General features: G+C 44.6%; 1 protein-coding gene across 1 annotated transcript in view; it reads right to left on the bottom strand.

The window, feature by feature from the left end:
- Positions 1–266: 266 nt before the first annotated feature.
- Positions 267–25,357, bottom strand: part of LOC144798163 (olfactory receptor 1f45-like) — a 45,795-nt gene continuing 20,704 nt past the window's right edge. Inside the window, exons 3-4 of the mRNA XM_078668909.1 lie at positions 3,981–4,903; positions 267–360 (exon numbers count right to left, since the gene is read on the bottom strand). Of these exons, the coding sequence (XP_078525035.1) occupies positions 267–360; positions 3,981–4,891 (1,005 nt within the window). The 5' untranslated portion in view covers positions 4,892–4,903. The remainder of the gene's footprint in view (positions 361–3,980; positions 4,904–25,357) is intronic.

Raw genomic sequence — 25,357 nt, 5'->3', positions numbered from 1 at the left:
CTGCCACAACTCACTCCTCTTCCCTCAGATGTCTCCTGCAGGCTGTTATCGGCTTACTGGTGAAAGAGCTTGACTTCAGGGCGAACGGTGACTCAGCAAGATATGGGGTGTGTGAGTACAGGGTGAGCATGCAATGTCAGTATAGAGTGAGTGGTGTATTCTTGCAAGGTGAGGGTGCGCCAGCGAAGGGTGAGTGGTGCAGCAGTGCTGGGTGACGGTCGTTGTGCAAAGTCAGTGGCTTGTGAGTTGAAGATGAGTAGTGTGAGTTAGTGCATGGTGAGAGTTGTGCGGGCAGTGTGTGAGTGCAGGGTGGGTAGTGGTGAGTTAAGAGTGAGTGGTACATGTAGGCGCAAGGTGTGAGTGCAGGAGGAAAGGTGCAGGAGTGAGTAGTCTGTGAGGGGTGAGTTAGATGGTTTATGTGAGTAGTGTGTGAGTGTACTTTAAGAGTCCTGAGTGCAGGGTGGCGGATGCACGAGTAGTGAGAGCAGTGTGCCAGTGCAGGGCGAGTAGTGCATGTACAGGATGAGTGATGCAAGTGAAGAGGTTTGTGAAAATCACATAATTTGCTTTTATGCAGTTGCCTTAAACTACAATCATGGTTCCCTTGACAGTCAAGCATTTGCAATGCAATAGGTCTCGCAGTTATTGGCATTGTAAATGCCAATGCCTTTTATTTATGGTTTTAAAACGAATGTGCGGCCTAGGGATCGCTTGGAATAGAGAGACAGTCCTGTAAAAGAACCACCCCCTACCTTTTTGGTCCCAGTCCCTCGAATGCATTTGTTTTGGGTTACACCTTAGTGCTATATAAAAACAAACCTTTTTTTCCTTCCAACTACCAACTCATCTTTTTTCCCTGTCCCTCAAACGCTGAGCAATGCGGCGGTAGAGTGTTGTGCTCGCTTTCCCATCCATACTTCTTTCTTCCCACCATGACATTCCAATAACTACCCTACCACCTCTTTGCCACATCTTGTCGCAATTGGCTTTGTCAGTGCCAAATGATTTTAAAACTGCCAGCATTGGCAATGTCAGCACTGGTAGTTTGCCAATACAGAAGGTTTTTTTATACTTCCATAGCAGCCATCGTGTTCCGTTATGCAACAGGCATTATGCGGCTGCCATCTTAGAAGTATGATCACATTGCGTGACACAATGTGGTCTGATGCAACATGGTGATTATCTTCGTAGACATTCGAAAATGGCTGAATGTCATTTTCTGCACTTTCAAGAAGGCTGCAACATTATGTCTACACGCAATGTGAGCCCTTTTCTAAGTATTGAAAACACACTTCTTAGGTGGACTGACACTGGTACTCACTTTGCCACAATTAGCTCAATTTAGCAAGTATTGGCAAAGCCAATAGCAGAAAACAACATGCAAGGGGAAAGCAAGACAGGCTGGATTTATCAATGCCTGTTTTGCTTTTCTGGCTCACAATGCATTTTTCCCACTAGCTGATAAGCCTTCTGTAATCCCACTGTAGAACTTCTGCTATGTTTTTATTCTTCCCCAGCAGAAACCCAGGATTTACTGGATCGGGTGTTATCCCAAAGTGCCACCAATAATTTTAAACAGTGGGTACTGTGCCTACAACAGTGAGACTTACAATAAGCAGTAGCTCATCTGTGAAACAGTGATACAAAGGGGGGTGATGGACGGAGCGTTTGAGCAAATCAAACACTCACCCCCAGTCAACTGATCTGGGTTTAATCCATCACCATTCTTTAGCCCACTCAGCCACCCCAGTTCAGACATGGCTATATGCAAATCAGTCTGACCCTGTGCCTCATGGGAACAGTCCAGCCCGAACTGCCAAGCCATGTCTTCCCTGGACCAGAAACAAGCATCCTGGGACCGGTTTCGGATTCATAAACCATAAGTTGGCAGGGTATGCTCAGACGTGAGTCCCTTGCTCACTTTGCCACTGGATTCAAGCAAGCCAGGCTGAAGACGGCTGGAATGCCAGAAACCGGTCCCCGGAAGCGTGTTTCCGGTCCAGGGAAGACATGGCTTGTCAGTTCGGGCTGGACTGTTCCCATGAGGCACAGGGTCAGACTGATTTGCATATAGCCATGTCTGAACTGGGGTGGCAGAGTGGGCTAAAGAACGGTGATGGATTAAACCCAGATCTTTTGACTGGGTGCGAGTGTTTGATTGATTCAGATGCTCCGTCCATCACCACCCCCTTTTGTACCGCATCTGTGAAACAGTAGCACAGATCTCCTGTATTTACCTGTTTCTCTGCAAGAGTTTATGCTGCCCCAGAGCTTACTTTGTAGAACAAGCATTTCCAATGCAATAGGTCTCGCATATGTGAGAGTTTAAGCAATTGGCATTGTAAATGGCAAATCCTTTAATTTATGTTTTAAAACAACACGTAAATAAAAGGCATTGTCATTTACAATGCCAACAGCTCAAACTCTCGCAAATGCGAGACCTATTGCATTGCAAATGCTTGTTATTTATGTGTGTTTACCTGATGTGCTCACAGCAGGTGGGGTGACAGTCCTCAGCCCTTTAGGAAGAACGCCTCTTGGGTGCTACCCACTTGGTGTGGCTCATCTCGGCTCTATTGTGGTCAGCCCAAAATCATGTCTAGTTCAACTGCAAACTTATACTGTCAGGTTGTAGGTCATCGCGCCTGCCACAACAGAACTATGTTTCCCATCAACCTAGGGCACACGACTACTGTTTCCAGAATCGCCGGCGGAGTTGCAGGATATCACTGGGAGGAGCCTGGCGATCGGGGCTCGTGATTCCTGTTAGATGGAGGTAGCGGCTGCTTCTCTGTGTCCGGAGGTTTCCAGTGATCTTCGCGGGTCCATTCATTTGGAGGACCGAGACTGTGACCGGTATTTGTGAGAACGCGCTGGCTAGCGCGTTTGTTTCTGTTGTATTACTAGTGTTCTGCGGAGCGGAGCAACACAGTGTTTTCGTCTTGCCTCGCGGCTGCGAGGAAACATTCTTTAATAACGTTTTCAGAGTTCATATACACGCGCTGAGAAAGCTATCAGCGGTGTGTTTATATTTACTGCATTTGGCCTAGCATGTGGCGGAGTGCAAGGGGGGATGAGGACCTCCGCACTACCGTCACGAATCAGTGACATGGTGCTCGCTCAGACTGGATTTTTGGAATACTAATTACCAAAGCGGATGGCAGTAGTGAGGGAACTACGCCATGCCGTGTTTGGGTTAACCTTTGTGTATACATGGAATAAAGGAGACATTGCGCTCTCATAGGGAAAGAGGATTTCTGTTAACCTTAAAGTGGATCTCCTTACGTTCTTGTAGCACGGGCGTGCTGCATATGCCTTTCTTAAAATAAGGAACTATTCTCCAGAGCTTTCTGAGTAATTGCTTGGGGTATGTTGCTAGCGAGAATTTATGTTTCAGACAGATGGTGTAATATGCCTCCTTGTTTATACATTCTCTTGTGTTGTACAGGATGGAAAGAAGTCGGAAGAAACAGCAATAGGGTGTCTGTGCGCATATACTACAGGTGAATCTATGGGAAGGGGGACTAGTGAGAATTAATGAGCGTAGGGTTAAGAATTGTATTAACCTTTGTACTTTTGTCTTACAGTTTCTTTTTCCCTGCTGCCCCTTCCTTCTTCTCTTTATTCTTTTGGGTTTTTCCCCTTTTTGGGGTTTTTCCCTCTCCGTATCGTCTGAACACCCTGTGTTTACACTTCAGGGTGTTCGGGGGGTCCGGAGGTGGAGCATTGTTGCTGCATGCGGATCCTGCGGAGTGTAATCCTGACATATACTATAATAATTTGCTATTTTTTTTAGAGTTTATTTTCATTATGTGAGTGTGTCAGAGAACCATGGCATCATAAAATGAATATTTGATATGTGTAGGCATACACATTCAGACACAAACGTAGGCATATCCACAAACCACATTAATTTAGGTTACAAAACACTACATTTTACTTTTACAAAGATTTATTGGTGTCCTTCAATTTTACCTATCATCTTCCTGAATGCCCCTTTGACCTCATCATTTCTTATACTATAAACAAAAGGGTTAAGGAAAGATGTCACCATGGAGTACATTACACTTACCCATATGCTCTTATCAGGCGTAAAGACTGCCGATGGCCAAACATATGTAAAAAGTAAAGGCCCATAAAATAGGGATGTGGAGGTGAGGTGGGAGAGGCAGGTAGAGAAAGCTTTTGTTTTTCCAGTGGAGGACTTGAGTCTCAGAATAACTGGAGCTATCTGGCAATAGGAGATAACAATACAAAGAAAGGGAGTTCCTATGAATACAGTTGCCTCTGTGGACAGTACAAGCTCATTGATGGTGGTGTCTGAACATGAAAGCTTCAGAAGTGGTGGGATATCACAAAAGTAGTGTTCAATTTTGTTGGAGCCACAAAAGACCAACCTGGAAGTCAAGACACTGTGCAGTGCTGAATGTAGGGATGCAGCCACCCAAGTGCAGGCTATTAATGATTTACAGAACTTCTTTGACATGAATCGTACATAATGTAGTGGATGACATATCGCCATGAATCGATCAAAGCCCATTATTCCCAGCATGTAACTGTCCATATTGCCAAACGAAAGGAAAAAATGCAACTGTGTGATGCAAGCAGAGAAAGAAATTGTCCTCTTCGTTGACACCAGGTCTATTAGCAGCTTGGGCACTGTCATAGTGGTGAAGCAGATGTCGACACAGGCCAGGATGCTCAGAAAGAAGTACATTGGCGTGTGGAGTCTAGAGTCTATCCTGATGAGAAGGACGATCATCAGGTTTCCCAGCAGAATGCTTATATACATAGCAAGGAAAATGAAGAAGAGGAGCAGCTGCTGCTCTGGGCGACTAACGAAGCCTAAAAAGATGAATTCTGTGACGGTGCTCCGGTTTCCTCGCTCCATATTGGTGCAGAACTGGAATGACCAAAACAGTGTGTTTAGTAGCCCAATAGCAACTTGCCCCTTTTGTTTGCCTACATCACATGGCATTAACTGACAATCACCCAGCATCCTCTTCTTTAATCGTTGACTTTATGATGGTCTATGACCATGTACAGAGCTCCGCTGCCTTTTGGTCAGTTTTGGGCTGCATATATACATACATACATACATACATACCTACATGTATACTTGCCTTCATGGAGGAATTTCCATTCCATTGGCCAATGATTAACTATTGTCAGAATACCAAGCACTTACCTTTCTGAGATTTAAATTTTTTTAGTTTCTCATTCAAAATCCACAATCTGGGAACATTTGTGCCCACCACATTTAGCCTTTGTACTTAAGAAACCCCACAACATTCCCTGATTCACTGACCAACATTGATGTTTGTGTTGGTGTTTGAATGAGGCAAAACCACTGGAACCCTTCAACAAATCACACTGTACCATTATCAGAACACTTCACACAGTAACTTGGAGGTTCTTAAAGAAACTGAAAGCTGCCAAGAGTTGCCCAGTAAGGATCTGAAACAAATTAACTAAGCTTTAAAGCCTGGGGTCTAAATGTGGAATAATCCAACAACAAGGACCTGGTAATATTCAGCACTTTCATCAATTTGTGTATATAAATACGTAGGATTACTTATAGGGCGATATGTTTATCTGTTCCCCAAAATCAGTAGTTCTTTTCTTTGGGCAAGCTGGTGGGAACGTGCCAGTAGCTCCTACTAGTTGTTGGATTGTATGTTAAGTGGAGGGTGGCCTGGCATATATTTTCCCTCTGCAGCTTCTTGTTGGATTACTGTGTCAAAATGTGGAAACCTGGTGGAAATAATGCCAGAGTTTGATACACCCAGTCTTAGAGCGCATATATAGGGTACCACATCCTGATTCAGTGCAAAAATGGAAATTAAGTCACTCAGTGAAGCAAGTCTCATGTTCAAAATTTCCAGCGTGATCAGATATTAGAAGCAATTAAGAACACTTTTCTTGTGCAACGTCAACACTAATACACTGGTTATAGCTAGCATCGAGAATTCCTTCTGGTTGGTTGCCTTCTGCCACTTCAGCTACTCTGTTAGCTTTCCATGCTATATCTAGGCAGGACCGTCTAGCATCCCTCAACTCCCTTAAATATTCATTGCCAGCTGATCCTTTCCCTGCTAAATTGCTAGCCAGGGCCTCAGAGGTGATCAAACCAGAGTTGAACAGGCTGATTAATCTATCTCTAACATAAGCCACTGTACCTCCAGCAAAAATTGTCCCTCTGCTGAAAAAACATACTCTTGACCCCAATATTCCCCCTAGCTATCGCCCAATTTCCCTCCACCCTGCTGTGGCAAAAGTGAGCAAAAAGCGGGTTAATAAACAGCTGTCCGTGTCTGCTGAACTACCTGGTTTTCTCCACCCGGCTCAATCAGGCTTCAGAGCCTCGCATAGCACTGAGTCTGTTCTGGTCGAAATCTCTGAGGCCATCCGGGAAACTTTAGATGCAGGAGGCAGGGCCACATTGGTTCTATTAGACCTGTTGGCTGCATTCAACACTATGCTACATACCCTGCTCCTGGCCCCTCTCCAGGAAATATCAGGGTCTGCATGGCGGCGGCTGCAATCCTTTATTGAGGGCAGAACACAGCCTCCCCCAGATTCTGACCACAGGTGTGCTGCAAGGGTCTATATTGAGCCCTCTGCTCTACCACATTTATTTGTCACCCCTTATTCAGATGGCTGAAGACCTCGGTGCCAAAGTCATTGCATACGCTGATGACACTCAGCTCCTCTTCACATGGAATAAAAATGACTCTTCCACCTCCCTAGTTAAATCCTGCCTGTTAGCTGTCTTCCGTTGGCTCTCATCTGCCCAGTTAAAATGCAACGAGGAAAAAAATGAGTTTCTTTTTGTCAAGAACTTTCCTCCTCAGTTTCTGAACTCGTTCCGGCCAGAAGAGTTTGCTTATTTCTCCTCTGCTCCTTTCTCCACTAACAACTTCTTGTTTGATGGTGAGTGCGGATAAAGATTACAAAAGGGCACCAAAGTTGCTTTAGTTGACATTAGTTACATTAGTGATGGATGATCTTATCCCTTGATGCAGGGCAACCACAATCCATAATTGACTACGTGATAGCAGCAACTTCCAGTGAAAACCAGACCATGAACTGATAGTGTGGGTTAGGGGACTCCAACCTTTTCTGTAGTGAGAGCTACTTCTGACCAGTGAAACTCATTGTGAACTACTGAAGACCAAGCCACTCATGCAATGTTGCGAGACACCCCCATACCGAGTTTCATTGGATTTAAGCCTGAAGTCCATAGAGCCAAAGAATGTGGTTTGAACACAATACTTTGGATAGGGGCACTAGGACAGGGCTGCCATGTGTTTCAGTGAGAGTGTGGGCTTTGGAATGTATACATGTGTATGTATGAATGAGATAAATGTGCATGGGTGATTGAGTACCTTTGTCATATGTACTTGTGGCACAGGACATACCTTTCCCCATATGTGACACTGTCACGTATATAACACAAATATACAACCATCTTTTTAACGGGAGCAATTTAAAGTGCAGAAAAATGTTCTGCACATTTTTTTTCATAATTTAGAACATTTTTCTGCACTTTAAATTTCTCTGGCTTAAAGAAAGTCTGTATTTTAAAGTTATAAATATGACACCATACATACCAGACACTGGAATCAAAATTTCTGCTCTGTGTAAATGCAATACTTTGAAATGGGAGGACATTAAACTGAAGAGTTAACTTTATGTTTAAATTGATTCCCATAGAACTCATTATTTAAATTGACTCCCATTTCAAAGTGTTGCATTTACAAACAGCAGACATCTTGCACCCAGTTGCCTGTAGACACGGTGCGATATTTATAACCGAAAAATACAGCTATTAGTTTAAATAGGAGGAATTTAAAGTGAAGAAACATGCGTCATAAAATATTGAGACATAATTTGCTTAATTGACGGTGGAGAAAAACAATTACTCAATTTTGCATAGAAATATTTTTATCCACATTAAACTACCCCCATTTGAAAACAATGACATTATTTTTCAATTATAAATGTGGCACAGTGTCTACTGGCCACTGGGAGCAAGAGTCTGCTGTTTGTAAATGCAACAGTTTGAAATGGGATAAAATTAAAATGAAGAATTAACGTAATCATTAAGTTACCTCAGTCAGTTATGATCATTTTATTTTGCCAGTAGTAAAACGGCATAAAAAGTATACTATTTACAAAGAATAAAAATGTGATCATGCAGCTACATAAAAAGGTATTCAAAGTGAACTCTTCCTTTTAATTTTCTCCCATTTAAAAGCATTCATAAACATCATTTTTTTTTCATGCTCCAATATTGAGTTGACAAGGACTTTTATTTAATATTTAAATACCTCAGTGCTTCCTTTCTTAACCTCTGTGCCCTGGGTCATAAATCTGACCCCAGAACTGCTGATTATCAGGCCCTGCTATCTGTAGCCTGAAGATAATAATGTTAAATAAACAAATTCTTCCCTCAAATGTGACTCTGTGCTAATTTAAAAATGAACTCAAGGATGTGAGCTACTCTGAAGGTGTCTGTGAGCTTCTGGTAGTTTGTGACTGACTGGTTGGTGACACCTGGGGTGGGCCCTGCTCTAACGCATGAGCCATCAGTAGGTAGGATCCTTCCTAGCAGTTCCCTTTCAACAGATCAGAGTCAAAAGATTTGTTTACAATCGGAACACCAAGCATATCGATCAAACACATCACCTATCATATCCCCCAGCACTTTCCACTTGAACTGTAGCACTTCAACGTATCTAAAAAGCACTTGACGTAGGTCATCACTCAGCACAAGTTTCAGTTCCAAATGTATGATGGTGATAGATCCATTTATTTATTTATGGTTTTGTACAGTGGGGTCCAGACACACAATGGTAGCAAAGCACTTTACCTTTCTCAAAGCTATAACTAAATTAGAAATGTAAATCTCATCGCAAAAAGAACCAGCCTACATCTCTTACATTATGGATCCATCAGGTGATATTGTGGTTTCCGCTCAATGGCATTCACGCTCATACTCCCTATGAATGAACTGTGGATCACAAATAGGCTGAGTGTTTTAAAGGTGTTGAAGTTAGTGAACGTCTTCACAAATCAAAAACAGCTCCTTTTGATAGATTGGTCTAGCTAGTAAATATACATCTGAGTTGAAATGGCAACTCTTCTTAGAAGGACAAGGTGCTGCTCCCAGTATAGAATTTATATTCAGGTCACTGTTAGTTCTGAAAGGCAATTCATTCAATAGCCCTACACCAATCCCATTTATATAAAACAATCCACAGAGGGGAAACATCCTTTACCATGCGGATTTTACTCCGCAAGGCTTTAACAACGCATCCATTACAACGCAAGTCGTAACCACGACTTGCGCTGGAGGGTGCTAGAGGATTAAGAATAGTATATTTACTATTCCAACACCTTCCCTAGTGTCCACGGGGACTGGTGTTAGAATAGTAAATTCTACTATTCTCAATCCGTGCCCCCAACGCAAGTCGTGGTAACAACTTGCGTTGTTAACGACTTGCGTTGTAAGGGACGCGTTGTTAAAGCACGCGTTGTGACGGTACGCGTCGTACCATCATACATCCTCCACAGAGACATTGAATTTCACTCATAGACGGATGAAGAAAGGGTAAAATGTAAGAGCTTAAAATGATAACCCCTCAGCAATGCTCTGAGTCTTGGACCATCAAAGTGCATGCTCTATGAAGATATAACACATTTTACAGTGTGCTACCACCAGGCATTTCTGCGGAGCTGTAGTGGAGTGAAAGGATGGTTACAGGAGTGTGGACAGAGGATAGGAAACCTGCAGGCACCAAGAAGTGGAACCCTCTATTTGAGGCATTGCAATTAGATTTTGCACAATGGGCAACACTTGTAAGTGTGTAATGAATTCTCTATCAAAGATTTTTAGAACTGTAGGGTCCAATTTAGATGTGAGTGAGCAGCACGTTTCTCTGTCAGGGCGAAGGAGTAAATTAATCCGTGACCCTCCTTATTTAGAAATGACCGTCAAGCTGGCGGTCATTTCTAAAGCATTAGTAGGAACTGCCGCCATGGTGGTTCCAGGGAATTCTTTTTGGAGTTTGGTGAAGGCCTACGTTAACATGACGGAGCCCTGCACCAAATTGTTTTCTTTTGTCTTTTCTAAAATAAAATGCTCTACTCACCATGGAAGGCCTCTTCCATGGCAAGGGAAGCTGTCCCAAGACCCCTGTGCACGAGGACTCGCTGTTATCCCCCGATATTGATGCTATGGTGCTTTGTGTGCAGGACCCATATGACCCCTTTAATTCTTCGTGGAGAGAAGCCGAGCCGGGGGCTAGATTTGTGACATCACTTGCAAGCCACCAATTACAGGAGAACACCGCAGGCCAAAAAGGAGGAAGTGCCGGTTCTCAGCGCAAATGCCGTCAGAGGAGAAAACGGAGACAAGCCAGCGAGAATAGAGAAGGAAGAAGCTGCCCCTGAAGATTGTGTCGCTGCCTCGGAGGTCCGGGGTGGAAGAATGCCAGGAGGCCAACGAGGACACTCGCCACCCTGCCACGCTCCTGGAGGAGTGTGGCTGGAGCAGGTACATCACCGGATTCAGGGGTATTCACAAGCACTTGGTGGGAAAGGGTAAAGCTTTGTGGGTGGTCACTGCTGTCTGTACCTCACGCGGTTCTGGTGTTCGGTGCTCCCTCGCAATCCCTTTCCCTTCAACTCAGGACATTGAACCGCCCCACTGATACATGGTTTGTTTCCCTTTGTTTTCCAGGTTTGCCATCTCGTGGAAGAGGCGGCACCTGTCAAGACGTCCCCAAGATGGTGGAGAGCACGGTGTCCCGTGTGCTACAAACACTTTATTATTTGCCTTTAGTTGTCTAAAAATAAAACGAACATCACGTTTACTTGGAACAGCCTCCTGCCCACCCATTAAGGGGACCCCATCATACACCCCAGGGATACATACCCCTGGGTCAGGTGACAGAAGCATTTAACAGTTTTTACTGTCCCTTACTGCCAGATTTTTCCTGGTAGTTACACACAGTGAAAACAAACCTCCAATTAAGCCTACCTGAATCAGGTGGGAGAAATTAGAGGTCTGCCTCCAACATTCATTATTCCAGAAGGGACAACCCTGTATCCTCCATGATTATACCACGGTCCGCCCACATTTAAATTTGAAGGGTGAACCGCATTCTTGGTCATAAGGCTACTCTGTTGTTATTACTATGGAATATTCTTAGTGCCAAGAATAAAATCAGGCCATGAGTTATCCAGCCCCTCCAGAAAACTTGGTACCTTTTTCTCATCGTCACATAGAGTAGCACAGCTTTCCATCCACAGAGGTTAATGAAACACACAACAACCAGGCTTTGAACTGAATCTCTATATCTGTGAAAGAAGCCAGCTAACAAAGTAAGAGCAAGCACAAAGGGATGATGGAGGGAGCGCTGAAACTTTTTAGACACTCACGCCCAGTCACAGATCTCGGTTGAATCCATCATTGTTCTTTAGCTCACTTTGCCACCCCAGTTCAGACACAGCTATATGCAAATTAGTCTTGACCCTGTGCCTCATGGGAACAGTCCAGACTGAACTGCCAAGCCATGTCTTCCCAGGACCGGAAACAAGCATACTGGGACCGGTTTTGGGCTAACAGCCCTCATTAGCCAGGCTAGCTTGAATTCAGTAGCAAAGTGAGCAAGGGACAGGTATGCCCGGACGTGGGTCCCGTGCTCTCCATGCCACTGGAATCACGCTATCCTGGCTGAAAAGGGGTGAAACCCCAAAACTGGTCCTAGGATGCTTGTTTCCAGTTCAAGGAGGACCTGGCATGGCAGCTCGGGCTGGACTGTTCCCATGAGGCACAGGGTCAAGACTGATTTCAATATGGCTGGATTCAAACTGGAATGGCATTGTGAGCAAAACAACAATGGATTTAGGCCTAGATCTCTGTACTGGGGTGAATGTATGACATTGTTCTGAATTCTGTCCATCAACTGTTGGTTTTGCATTTGTCACCCCGAGTGGGATGGGTAGGCCCAGACATGGGTCCCGTACTCTCCATGCCACTGGAATCAAGCTATCCTGGCTGAAGAGGGGTGAAACCCCAAAACCAGTCCAAGGTAGGGCTGGGCGTAGTTCGCAAAGTAGCGCTACGCATAGCTACGCATAGCTACGTGGGTGTACTTCGCACTACGCGAGCTATGTGTAGCACTACGCGAACTGCATAGTAACCTGCTCGCACTGTGCATGATGCCGTTTTTAATGATTGCACAGTGCAGACAACCATCCGGTACTGTGCAATCATTAAAAACGGCATTTTGCACAGTGCGAGCTGGCGTTTTCTGCTGCTCGAGTAGATTTTTACCCGAGCAGCAGCTTTCTCAACACGGACTGGTAGTTTCTCATACACGACCACTCGCTATGAGAAACCTAACCTCCCATTGTTAAGAATCTTGCCAGGAGGTTTATTTTCCGCGCTCGCGATCGGCAACCTGATGTTGCTGATCGCGAACGAGGAAAAAGTCTTGCACGGATGTCATTTTGCTTGCTCGCGGTCTCCAACTTGACGTTGAGGACTGCAAGCAAGCAAAAAATGACCGCTGCACTACGCTACTCTATGCGGGTTTGCCCTGTGCTACACGCAGTTCGCGTAGTTCGAAGTAGGGCAAACTTTGCAAAGTACACGAGCGTAGCGTAGTACTTTGGCCAGGGTTAGTCCTAGGATGCTTGTTTCCAGTCCAGGGAGGACCTGGCTTGGCAGTTCGGGCTGGACTGTTTCCATGAGGCACAGGGTCAAGACTGATTTGCATATGGCTGGGTTCAAACTGGAATGGCATGGTGAGCAAATAAACAATGGATTTAGGCCCATATCTCTGTACTGGGGTGAATGTATGACATTGTTCCGCGTTCTGTCCATCAACTATTGTTTTTGCATTTGGCACCCCGAATGGGACCGGCATGCCCAGACGTGCGTCCCGTGCTCTCCATGCCACTGGAATCAAGCTATCGTGGCAGAAGAGGGGTGAAACCCCGAACCGGTCCTAGAATGCTTGTTTCCACTCCAGGTAGGACCTGGCTTGGCAGTTCGGGTTGGATTGTTCCCATGAGGCACATGGTCCAGACTGATTTGCATATGTCTGGGTTCAAACTGGAAAGGCATGGTGAGCAAAAAAATGATGGATTTATGGAATGAATGTATGACATTGTTCTTCATTCTGTCCATCAACTGTTGTTTTTGCATTTGTCACCTGGAGTGGGACGGGTATGCCCAAACACGGGTCCCATGTTTCCAGGCCACTGGAATCAAGCTATCCTGGCTGAAGGGCGGGGTGAAACCCTAAAACAGGTCCTAGGATGCTTGTTTCCAGTCCAGGAGGACCTGGCTTGGCAGTTCAGGCTGCACTCATCCCATGTGGCACAGGGTCAAGACTGATTTGCATATGGCTGAGTTCAAACTGGAATGGCATGGTGAGCAAAAAAATGATGGATTTAGGCCCAGATATCTGTACTGGAATGAATGTATGACATTGTTCTGCATTCTGTCCATCAATTGTTGTTTTTGCATTTGTCACCCGGAGTGGGACGGGTATGCCCAGACGTGCGTCCCGTGATCTCCATGCCACTGGAATCAAGCAATCCTGGCTGAAGAGGGTTGAAACCCCACAACCGGTCACAGGATGCTTGTTTCCAGTCCAGGGAGGACCTGGCTTGGCATTTGGGGTTGGACTGTTCCCATGAGGTACAGGGTCAAGACTGATTTGCATACGACTCGGTTCAAACTGGAATGGTATGGTGAGCAAAAAAATTATGGATTTAGGCCCAGATCTCTGTACAGGGGTAAAAGTATGACGTTGTTTTGCATTATTTCCATCAACTGTTGTTATGACATTTGTCACCCAGAGTGGGACGGGTATGCCCAGACGTGCGTCCCGTGATCTGCATGCCACTGGAATCAAGCTATCCTGGCTGAAGAGGGGTGAAACCCTGAAACTGGTCCTAGGATGCTTGTTTCCAGTCCAGGGAGGACCTGGCTTGGCAGTTCGGGCTGGACTGTTCCCATGAGGCACAGGGTCAAGACCTGTGTTCCCAGGAAGCTGCGCACATGTGCGCGCGCCCACATCTCTCACTCAGAGCGCGCAGTGTCCTACTTAAAGCGCGCACACAGCAGAAGCCTCACAGCGTTCCCATCGCCGGGATTGGAAGGAGGTAGGTTTGCTTTTTGGTGGCAGCCTGTGAACTCATTTAGCAGTAAGAAGTTCGTGCACTTGCTGCATTTCATTTCTTAATGGGGCTCGGCTGGGGGCTGATTGTGGGCCATTGTGAAAATATTCCTCTTAATTGCAGCGCATGACGGTGCTGCGATTAACAGGAATATTTTCACAAAGGCCCACAATCAGCCAGCAGCCGCACTCCATTAAGAAATGAAATGTAGCAAGTCCAAAACCAAGACGTGTGCTTTACACCTTGTCCTTTTGGACTTGATACATGTTTTTTGTTAGTGGAGCGCGGCTGCGGTCTGATTGTGAGCTTTTGTGAAAATATTCCTGTTAATTGTAGCGCATGATGGTGTTGCAATCAACAGAAATACTTTCACAAAGACCTTCATTCAGCCCTTGGCTGCGCCCCAAAAAGTCCTGAAAGAAAAAAAAGATGTTCTTAATGACACTGGGTACGAACGTTAAATAATTGTGCTTGATGTGGAAATACATATCATAAATAACACTGCAATTCATGACGTTTTTTTAAGGAGGCCTCGAAACGGGTCTCTGTTGGGCTTTGTTTTGTGCCCTGGCAAAGTCGGTCGTTTTTTTTTATGCGTTATAGGGGAAGGGAAATCCTTTGAAGAGATTAATTGCTGTCTGGATTTCCCTTCTCTGTTTGAAACGCAGGAGCAGCAACATTGTCGTGGCGTCACCAGGGCTGCAAGTGGAAGCTTTTTCAATATTAATACAAGCCATAGTTACTGCTAATTTATCTTATGCAACTAACAACCATTGACAAAGCCAAAAGCCCTGACTTGTTGTAGGTATGATGTTACTGTTTGTATCATGTATCTTGATACAATTACAAAAATAGCAAAATACCAGTCGAGCGGCACACTATGCTAAGCACCAGGCGCGCAACGCCCATTGGGCTCAAGGGCTTCAGCCCCCCCCCTCTTGTGTGTGTGTGTCAGCCCGAGCTGAGACAGCTTTCCGGCACACACACTTTTCAGTACATTTCTGCATATTAGTCTGTGATTTCATGGGACTAAAGGGCATTTTTCACGCGCAGTGACTGAAAACGGACCATCACATGTCTGCATGTGATTGAAAATTAATGCTTTTGTTACTTTGTGACTGGACCGGTTCTCCACTCCCCCATATACACATGGACTGAATGAGCAGCATTATCTGTAAAAAAAAAAATTGGTTATTTTTTCTGTTATCATGTTTGAGTTTGCGTCAATATTAACCGTGTTATATGAACCATTTTTGCACCAGCAGCTTGTTCCCTAACCATGTCTGATTTACGTGACAGAAAAAAGGGCCTGATAGAAAGTTTGCTGATGGGTATTTGAGAGCATGCATGAAGGATATCTCATCCCGTTCTTTTAAGTGCATTAGCATTTAAAGCACTAATAATAAGGTGGAACAAAAACATAGGGAGGAACAGAAACAAAAAGAAGGTACAGCTTTAGCAGGCATTTGTGGAGAACACCCTACGGACGGAGCTTTTGTGCTGAAGTATGTTATACCTACAAATGCGGGTGCCGTGGTTAAGCAAAGCGGGGCACCCGAGATAAACACAAGTAGAGGACACCAGGCTGTAGGAGGCCTCCCTCCCACCGGAGCAACCAGAGGCAGTCGAGGGAAGCGCCCCAGAGCCATACAGCCGCCTGCGCTGTGAGATCTGCACAGATGTGAGCTGCAGGGTTCGGGATACCAGAGAAGGGCAGGCGAGGGGCCAGGAGCCCACCGGGGCAGGACATGGCGACCTCGTCAGGGCAAGGCGAGCTGGTGGGGATGCACTGGAGGGGCTGGGTAAGTGCAACTGGAGGCGCAGGAGCATAACATCGCGGTGCTGCAGAAGGCACTGCAATCTGTTGCAGAGCAGGGAGGGCTGTGACCAACAGTCTCCAAAATCACGTCCATGGCCCACGAGCAGCGAGACAAGGGACAGTGGGAGGGGGCGGGAACAAAAGGAACACTGACAATGGGAGGGGGGGGCGGGAACAGTACACTAAAAAGAGAAGCACTGGCTCAGGTGCGACCTAAACAAGCTGTCACCATTGCGCAAATAAAACAAGTGCTTACAGACTAATTGAAGAAGACAGTATAACGCCACCAGTAAACGATCCAGTCCTCATGGGCGGTCCCAAAAGGACACCGGGCGGTAACAAGTAGGGACTAAGAAGCCTCATTATCAATCGGAAGCCAGTATTTACCATGGACGATGACGCCAGCCAATGAAAAATATGGGCGGGGCTTCCACACCACGACTAAAAAATACCCTGATAGAGCATGCCTCGCAAAGCAAGCACCGCTTTGCACTGCAATGCTAGACAAGACCTAAAAACATGGATCAAGTCCAAAAGTACGACTTGCACAGCTGCTATGGTTTCAGATTGCTATGTGTGACTTTTAATAATTTCAGTGATTACTAGACACACTGTAGTTTAATGTGGTGTTTGTAAAGTGGATGAAATGGTCTAGGCAGTTCCTTTCCACCTTTCAAAAAGTCCCCTATGGTGCGCTGTTGCTCGTCGGTCTTACCCATTAGATTGGAATGCCTGGCTTTTATGAATGTCTACCATGTAGAGTCTGATAATAACATATAATAAGGATGGATAAGCTTTATATACGAAACATTTGCAGTCTCTGCTGAAAATCAGAACATGATATATGAACGGCTGCATGGTGGTGGATTTATGGTTCAGAATTGAAGATATACTTGATATTCCTAAAGGGTCTACCTTTCTGTCAGATGCTCAGAAGATTACTGATATTAAAAAAATAAGATGGCCGCGCCCCTTTCTTTAGATGCTGCAACCACGCGCGTGGTCTGGTTCCTGGTGCACATAACCTTGGCTGCAGCGCACAGAGACCTTACACTGCCGCACACAGAGGAAAAAAAAAATAGAGGGAACATTGGTCAAGACTGACTTGCATATGTCTGGGTTCAAACTGGAAAGGCATGGTGAGCAAGGAAATGATGGATGGAGGCCCAGATCTCTGTACTGGGGCGTATGTATGACATTGTTTTGCATTCTGTCCATCAACTGTTGTTTTTGCATTTGTCACCCCGAGTGGGACGTGTATGCCCAGATGTGGGTCCCTTGCTTTCCATGCCACTGGAATCAAGCAATCCTGGCTGAAGAGGGGTGAAACATTGAAACCGGTCCTAGGATGCTTGTTTCCAGTCCAGGGAGGACCTGGCTTTGCAGTTCGGGCTGGACTGTTCCCATGAGACACAGGGTCAAGACTGATTTGAATATGGCTGGGTTCAAACTGGAATGGCATGGTGAGCAAAAACGATGGATTTAGGCCCAGATCTCTGCACTGGGGTGAATGTATGACATTGTTCTGGATTCTGTACATCAACTGTTGTTTTAGAATTAACAAAGTAAGGGGGGCGTGGCTTGGACGCCGGAGAAATGGCGGCGTGATTTTGTCCTCCTCCAGGCAGCTACGAACTTCTAAATGCAGAGGGCTGCACTCCGACCCCATCTCCTGAGCTAAGAGGGAATTCGGTTGTCGGACCATCACACCTAACTACCCTGCAAGTTTGAGCCAAATACGAACTCGGAAAGCTGAGGAAACGACCCTTTCGTTCCGACCGCCAGCGACTGCAGAGCGGGACGGAACCCGGAGCCGGCTGCTCACACGAGGCTTCCCGGAGCACCTGGTTTGCTTCACCGCAGATCGAGGCAGAGCCTACACAGTACTGAGGATGGCTTCAAGACATTAGACTCAGCGACAAGAATTGCACCAAGGTCGTGAGTAAAGAAAGTACTTCTCTCGCAAGCATTTATCGGCTAAAGTAAAGGGGTGAAAACGGCGCGAAGAAATGCCCGTTTAAAATGGCGGATTAATCGCGCACCCGGTTTCTCGAATAAGTCAACCAGCGTCCCCGCTCCTGCGGTCCGTGCTACTGATATCAGGCTAGTAGGACAATCTGTGCACAAGTAATGCTCCCTGATGAGCGCATTTATTGCGTAGCTGGTGGTGGCCTTCTATGAAATCTGTGAAAATCGCATGACAAGCCGACCAGTGACCTTTAGCAGCCATCGATGCACTAACGCATGTAACTCTCAGCGTAAGAATATTATTGGCCACAAAGTTCTTTGAGAGCAGACGCTTGTTCACATTCTGAGTGGGACCCCTTACAGTGTTTTCTACAATGCACTGCAGGCAAAGAAACGCGCCACACGATGCACAAAATGGCGGCTGCTGTCGCATTATCCAGATGTTTGGCTGTGTATACAGACTGGTTGTAATGCGCAATGACATAACCTCGTAATTTTAACACAGATCTGAACATATTCATCTCAACAACCCATTGAATTGTTTGTTCCTATGCCATTGCGACTAATGTACAAGTAAGACTAATAATCCCTTACATGTAGCGCAAATCACTACCTACAACCTCCCGCCAGTTCTGAAGGCAATTCTGCGCGCTGTGGGCTCCACGGAAAGAAGCTTAAATACTTAATGCGCTGCTCTACGCTGGCGTGACATAGTCTTGCAATCTTAACACAGACCTGAACATATACATCTCAACATTGAATTGATTGTTTCTATGCCAATACACCCAATGTGCAAAGAAGACTAACAATCCCTACCTACAATTTCCCGCCACTTCTGTAGGCAATTCTGCGCGGTGTGGGCTCTACGGAAACAAGCTGACTACTTAGTGCGCTATTCTGCGCCATACGCTGGCGTGCGAGATGTAAGGTACTTCCGCACCAGGCTATTTACAAGAGAATAAAGGGCATTAGTAATCTCCTGTCACCTACCTTCAGAATGGGGGACAAACAAAATGGGAAAACTTCTAAACGTCTGATATCTGATCCACCGGCACCAGTCTCACCATTCAAAGGAAAAAAGGAATTTGCTGAAGCAATGGAGACTATCCTGAGCAGACTAGAAGAGGTTAGAGACATGGCCAAATCCACCAAAGAGGAGGTAGTTGCGGTCAGACAAGATATCAAGGATATCAACTCGAGGCTGACAGAATCCGAGAGCAGGATAAGCAAACTGGAAGATTCCGAGAATAGAACCTGTGGAGCCATCAAGAACCTCACCCTGTGCTCTGATCATCTTTCGAGGAAAGTTGCGGAGTTGGAGGACAGAAATAGGAGGGGGAACCTAAGAATTTTTGGCATGCCAGAAAAATCAGAGGAATCCCATGGATCATGCATAACCTTCCTCGAACAGTGGTTTACACAGACCACAAATCTAACCTTCACCCAGCCATTAGAGTTCGACAGGGTCCATAGAGTTCCGGGAAGAGTAACAAATGACCAGAAAGGCCCGAGAGCGATAGTATGCAAGCCACTGACATTTCAACATTTTGAACAAATACTAACATTTGTCCGCAAACATAACCACGTACTATGGAAGGGTCACAAAATTTACATTTCACAGGACTTCAGTAAAGAGACTATGGATATCAGGAAAGCTTTTCTTGCACTGAGACCACAACTGAAATCGCTTGGCCATCTGTATGGTTTTATCGGTCCAGCTAAATTTAAAGTAACTATACAAGGTGTGTCCCATGCGTTTTCTGACCCACAAAAACTAAGACGCCTGCTGTTCAACCAGGGAGATGGCAATATGGAAGTTTCCCCCACGGAACTGGTAGGCGCAACCGCGTCCGATTACAAGTGAACACTTGATATCGAACTCTGTATAATTCCATCAAGACTTGGGTCCTGTTCTCCTGTGTCTCATAGTCTAATTCCCTGAGATCTTGATATAGACCACTCTGTCGGCTGATTCCACTCTGTGTTGTTCTGTATTTAATGTGCTATGTTGATATGGTTCTAGTCACTACTTAACGTTTCTAATTCACACCGAGGTATTACAATGTTATCCTCTGTAGTCTACTTTCCCAACAATGATGGGACATACAAACGCTTTTTGTGATCGCCAAATACCGATATCAGATGTTGCTGGTCTCTGGCATGTTCATGATTCACTTGGTTTATGTCTCAATATGTCTTATTTGGGCAGTTCATTGGTTATTATTGACGTTGCCTCAACTGCGCAATTACGCTCACCATAGAGGCGATTGAAGACCTCACTGTTGTAGTTTTATTAAGTCTCATTTCCTACATATATATGCAGTTATGTTCTGAAATGCATACGCAGCTCTTATGCCAGATAGTTTGAGTAAGCTGCTTGGAGGCGGCCTCGCAGTCGTTCCCAAGTCGCCATGTTCTTCTTCTACATTTGGGGTGGGAGGGGAGGGATGTGGGAGAGGGTGGAGGGAGGATTGAGGGGGTGAGGGGGGATTGCTTTTGAATATTTTGTTCTGTTTTGTCTTATATTTTCTATTTTACAGTCTACTTTACATCTGAATGTGTTCCTAGAAACCACTTTTGCTCTTACCTCCACTGACACCAGTCCCTGCGTCTTATTGCGTCCACTGTGCCTATGCTCTATTGTAGTAGCTTATAGTGATATAGCTCTAAACAATTTATCAATATACTATGTATATGACACATGATGGCCCCTACTGTTGACACTCCAATAGGGACAACGACCATAGACACCCTTAAAATACTCTCGCTGAATGTGAAGGGATTGAACCAGCCGATTAAATGACAGAAAATATTAGATTACCTTCGTAGACAAAAGGGGGACATAGCTCTGTTACAGGAAACAAAATTAGAGGCGAAACACTTCCATACTCTACGAAACAAGTTCTTTATTGAAGTGGTGGGCTCTGAGGCAATAGCTAAGAAGAACGGGGTGGTAATGTTGTTAGCAAGGAAGGCCAATGTAGAAGTGGTTTCCTCCACCGTGGACACGAAAGGCAGATGGTCTTCAGCAAAATTGATCAAGGATGACACTGAATTCTACATTACAACGGTATATGCCCCACGATCCATCTTTCTAGTCAGAACTCACAAAGCAGATAGACACTATTCCGGACTCAGCGGTCCATATACTAGCAGGAGATTTCAACCTTCCGTTTGACCCTGCCTTAGATAGGGACTCTAGGTGCACCTTCCGCCCAAGCAAGGCCCATAAGGAATTCACTAGGCTATGCAGCAGATTTAACATGATAGACACTTGGCGTATACAGAACCCAGATGGTAGAGACTATTCATTCTACTCCCCCCCACATGACTCATTTTCACGAATCGACTATTTATTCATAACTAGGAACGCCGTAGCTAGAATAGAAGACACAAACATTGAACCAAGACTCGTCTCTGACCACTCATGCATCTCACTGACTTTATCAAACATTAAACCGACACTCCGCCAGTCATTATGGCGCCTCAATGACGCCATTCTAAACGATGAGAAGCACAAGGAGACCATAGAAAGCGCCATCAAGGAATATCTAACAATTAATAAAGAGGGTGACACCACTGACTCCATCCGATGGGAAGCCCTGAAGACTACTATAAGAGGGCTCATCATAAAACTAACGTCTGCAATAAATAAAAACCATAATGCCGCCCTATTGAAACTAGAAGAAGACGGTATACACCCGTTACAACGCATTTTTTACAACGCACTACCATTACAACGGAACTTTTACAACGCAAATACTATTACAACGCATTTATTTACAACGCATGTTTTTACAACGCAGGTACCTTTACAACGCATACCATTACAACGTAAGTATTGGTAAGTATATAATTATATTTAAAATGTTATATGTTAGGTTTTTTTTAAAGGGATATTTTTAGGGTTCAGGGTCAGTTTTGGGTTTTTGGGTAAAGGGTTATTTTTAGGGTTCAGGGTCAGTTTGGGGTTTTTGGGTAAAGGGGTATTTTTAGGGTTCAGGGTCAGTTTTGGGTTTTTTGGTAAAGGGGTATTTTTAGGATTCAGGGTCAGTTTTGGGTTTTTGGGTAAAGGGGTATTTTTAGGGTTCAGGGTCAGTTTTGGGTTTTTGGGTAAAGGGGTATTTTTAGGGTTCAGGGTCAGTTTTGGGTTTTTGGGTAAAGGGGTATTTTTAGGGTTTAGGGTCAGTTTTCAGTTTTTGGGTAAAGGGGTATTTTTAGGGTTCAGGGTCAGTTTTGGGTTAAGGGGTATTTTTAGGGTTCAGGGTCAGTTTTGGGTTTTTGGGTAAAGGGGTATTTTTAGGGTTCAGGGTCAGTTTTCAGTTTTTGGGTAAAGGGGTATTTTTAGGGTTCAGGGTCAGTTTTCAGTTTTTGGGTAAAGGGGTATTTTTAGGGTTTAGGGTCAGTTTTCAGTTTTTGGATAAAGGGGTATTTTTTGGGTTCAGGGGCAGTTTTGGGTTTTTGGGGTACAGGGGTACAGGGTAAAAATAAAATAAAATTAAATTTAAATTAAATTAATTAAATGAAATTAAATTAAATTAAATACAATTACATTAAATTATATTAATTTTAAATAATTTACAATTAAAAAAATTATATATACTTACCTATACTTACGTTGTAATGGTATGCGTTGTAAAGGTACCTGCGTTGTAAAAAAATGCGTTGTAAATACATGCGTTGTAATAGTATTTGCGTTGTAAAAGTCCCGTTGTAACGGTATGCGTTGTAAAAGTATGCGTTTTAACGTCATACATCCGAAGAAGACATCTTGAGACTCCAAAATGATTATCTGGAAAATAGATCTGCTGAATCGCTAAATAACCTGACTAACCAGAAGTATGCCTATAACAATTTAATAAGTGAAAGGGCAGGAGTCTGGCTGGACAGAAGGAAACATTTTAAAATCTGCGAGTCGAATAAGGCAGGGAAAGGACTAGCAGCCTACCTTAAATTTAAAATCCAAAAATACACGATCAGCTCCCTGCTAGATGATAAAGGTATCCCCAATTCTGACCCCATCAAAATTGCGGAGTTGTTTAAAGACTTCTATGAGAAGTTATATGCCAAAACTAAAAATGTGAAGAAGAGAAAAGTCAAGGACTACCTCTCTAAATGTGAGTTACCTACACTTACCCTCTCACAACAAGAATCACTAAACGTACCAATATCAGAGACGGATGTCAGATGTGCGATCAAGTCACTTAAATGTGGGAAGGCCCCTGGCCCAGACGGGTTTACGGCAAAATTTTATAAAACTTTCTCCCAATCGCTCACGTCCCCAATCTTAAATATGTTTCATGAGATTAGCGAAACAGGCGAGGTAAAAGGAACAGTAGCTGAGGCGGTTATTGCCGTAATACCAAAAGAAGGGAAAGACCCTAAGCTCCCCAAAAGCTATAGACCCATCTCGTTAATAAACTTAGACTGTAAGCTCTTGGCTTCAATTTTAGCACAATGCATCCAGAAAGTCCTGCCGTCCCTAATCCATCCCTCACAAGCAGGCTTCCTAAAAAACAGGTTGTCAAGTGACAATACTAGAATCCTAGCCCACGTAATTGAAAAAGCAAAACTCCTATCCACGGCCACTACTGCGATTACGCTTGACGCGGAAAAAGCATTTGATAAAGTCGATTGGACATATTTGGAAGCAGTCCTGCACAAATTTAAGCTGGGTCCTCTCTTTACTAAAATGGTAATGTCGCTATATGCCTGTCCTACTGCAAGAGTGAGAGCCGGTGGAGCGTTCTCCTCGCCTTTTAAACTAGAGCAAGGCACTAGACAAGGATGCCCCCTATCTCCGTCTTTATTCCTCTTAGCAATCGAACCCTTCCTGTATCAAATTAGAAACAATATCAACATCCCGGGAATTCCATTTAATGATTGCATTATAAAACTCACAGCCTATGCTGATGACGTTTTAGTTTTAAGTGAACAGGCTGATAAGGCAATACCTGCTCTGTTATCCACGATCGAGGAATTCTCTGACGTGTCTGGCTATTCCTTAAATAAGGACAAAACTGAGGTAAAACTTCTAAACAATATGAGTGATAAAAGCATTTTAGGCGACTCGGGACTTACTTGGCAGCCGAAGAGCTTCAAATACCTGGGCTTGGAGTTTGAGAAGGATCTAATTATGACACTGAAAATCAACCAAGAACAACTTCTGAAGAAGGTACACAAGCTCCTGGAGGGATGGTCTCCCAAATTCCTATCGTGGTGGGGAAGAGCAGAGACTTTAAAGATGATGGTCACTCCCCTGATTAACTACTTGGCGAGCATGCTCCCCATGACTTTCTCAGAGGATTTTCTGCAAAAAATAGATAAGCTATTTGGTAATTTTCTGTGGAAGGGGAAGAAACCCAGAATATCTATGAAAAAATTACAACTTCCAAAAATAAAAGGCGGCCTTGGCCTTCCCAACTTCAGGAACTATCAAACCGCTTTTCTGTGCAAGCAAGGGGCTTGTTGGTTTACTGAGGGTTCCTGTTATACACCACTGTGGATTAATATAGAGAAGGCCATCATAGGCAAAGCTCCTCTCCCAGCGATACTGGACCTGTCACACCTTACACACTCTAGGTATAATATACTCAACACCAGGAGAGCTCTTCTTAGACTAGAACACACCCATAACTCTGGCCTGCAGAGGAAGAAGACGACTTCCTCATCCTTATGACACAACCCACTCGTCAAGATCAATGGTACGTCACCCTCTTGGGAACATTGGTCAGTTAACGGCATCAACATAGTCTCGGATCTTTACGATGATCGTATGCCAATACCGTTCTCCGCGATCCAGACTAAACATTCCCTCCAACCAATTGACTTTTATGCATTTTTAAAGTTGAAATCGGCCTTGTCCACACGCTCTTTCACATTCCAGACCCCTGGTTAAAATCAGTACTCCCTCGCCTACAGTCCACAGGTCACTTTGTCTCGAGAGTGTACAAAATGCTCTCACCGGCATTAGGCAAATCACTGAGACGCAACGAACTTAAGTGGGAAGAAGAACCTAACGCTACGGACATAGATATTAATTGGGATAAGATCCATGCTTCAGCTCTCACACACAAGGTGTCACCGATCCTTTCGCAAACCAAATACATGCTACTTAATAGGGTATTCTGGACCCCCCAAAAATTATTTAAGCTTAAACTAAGAGACACCCCCACATGTTGGAATTGCTCCCTCGCTGATGGTGATCTACCACACATGCTTTTCCTGTGTCCTTTGCTTCACAAATATTGGTCTAACGTCTTTGATTACATTGAACACATCTTTCAGATTACACCAAAGAGGGAATTTATTTACATAATTTTGGGTGCCATTGATCCGATACTTTCAAGTGATCACGATCGCCAACTC

This window comes from Lissotriton helveticus, chromosome 12 (assembly GCF_964261635.1).
Source record: "Lissotriton helveticus chromosome 12, aLisHel1.1, whole genome shotgun sequence".
NCBI classification, from domain to species: domain Eukaryota; kingdom Metazoa; phylum Chordata; class Amphibia; order Caudata; family Salamandridae; genus Lissotriton; species Lissotriton helveticus.
This window is presented reverse-complemented; position numbering and strand designations above follow the sequence as displayed.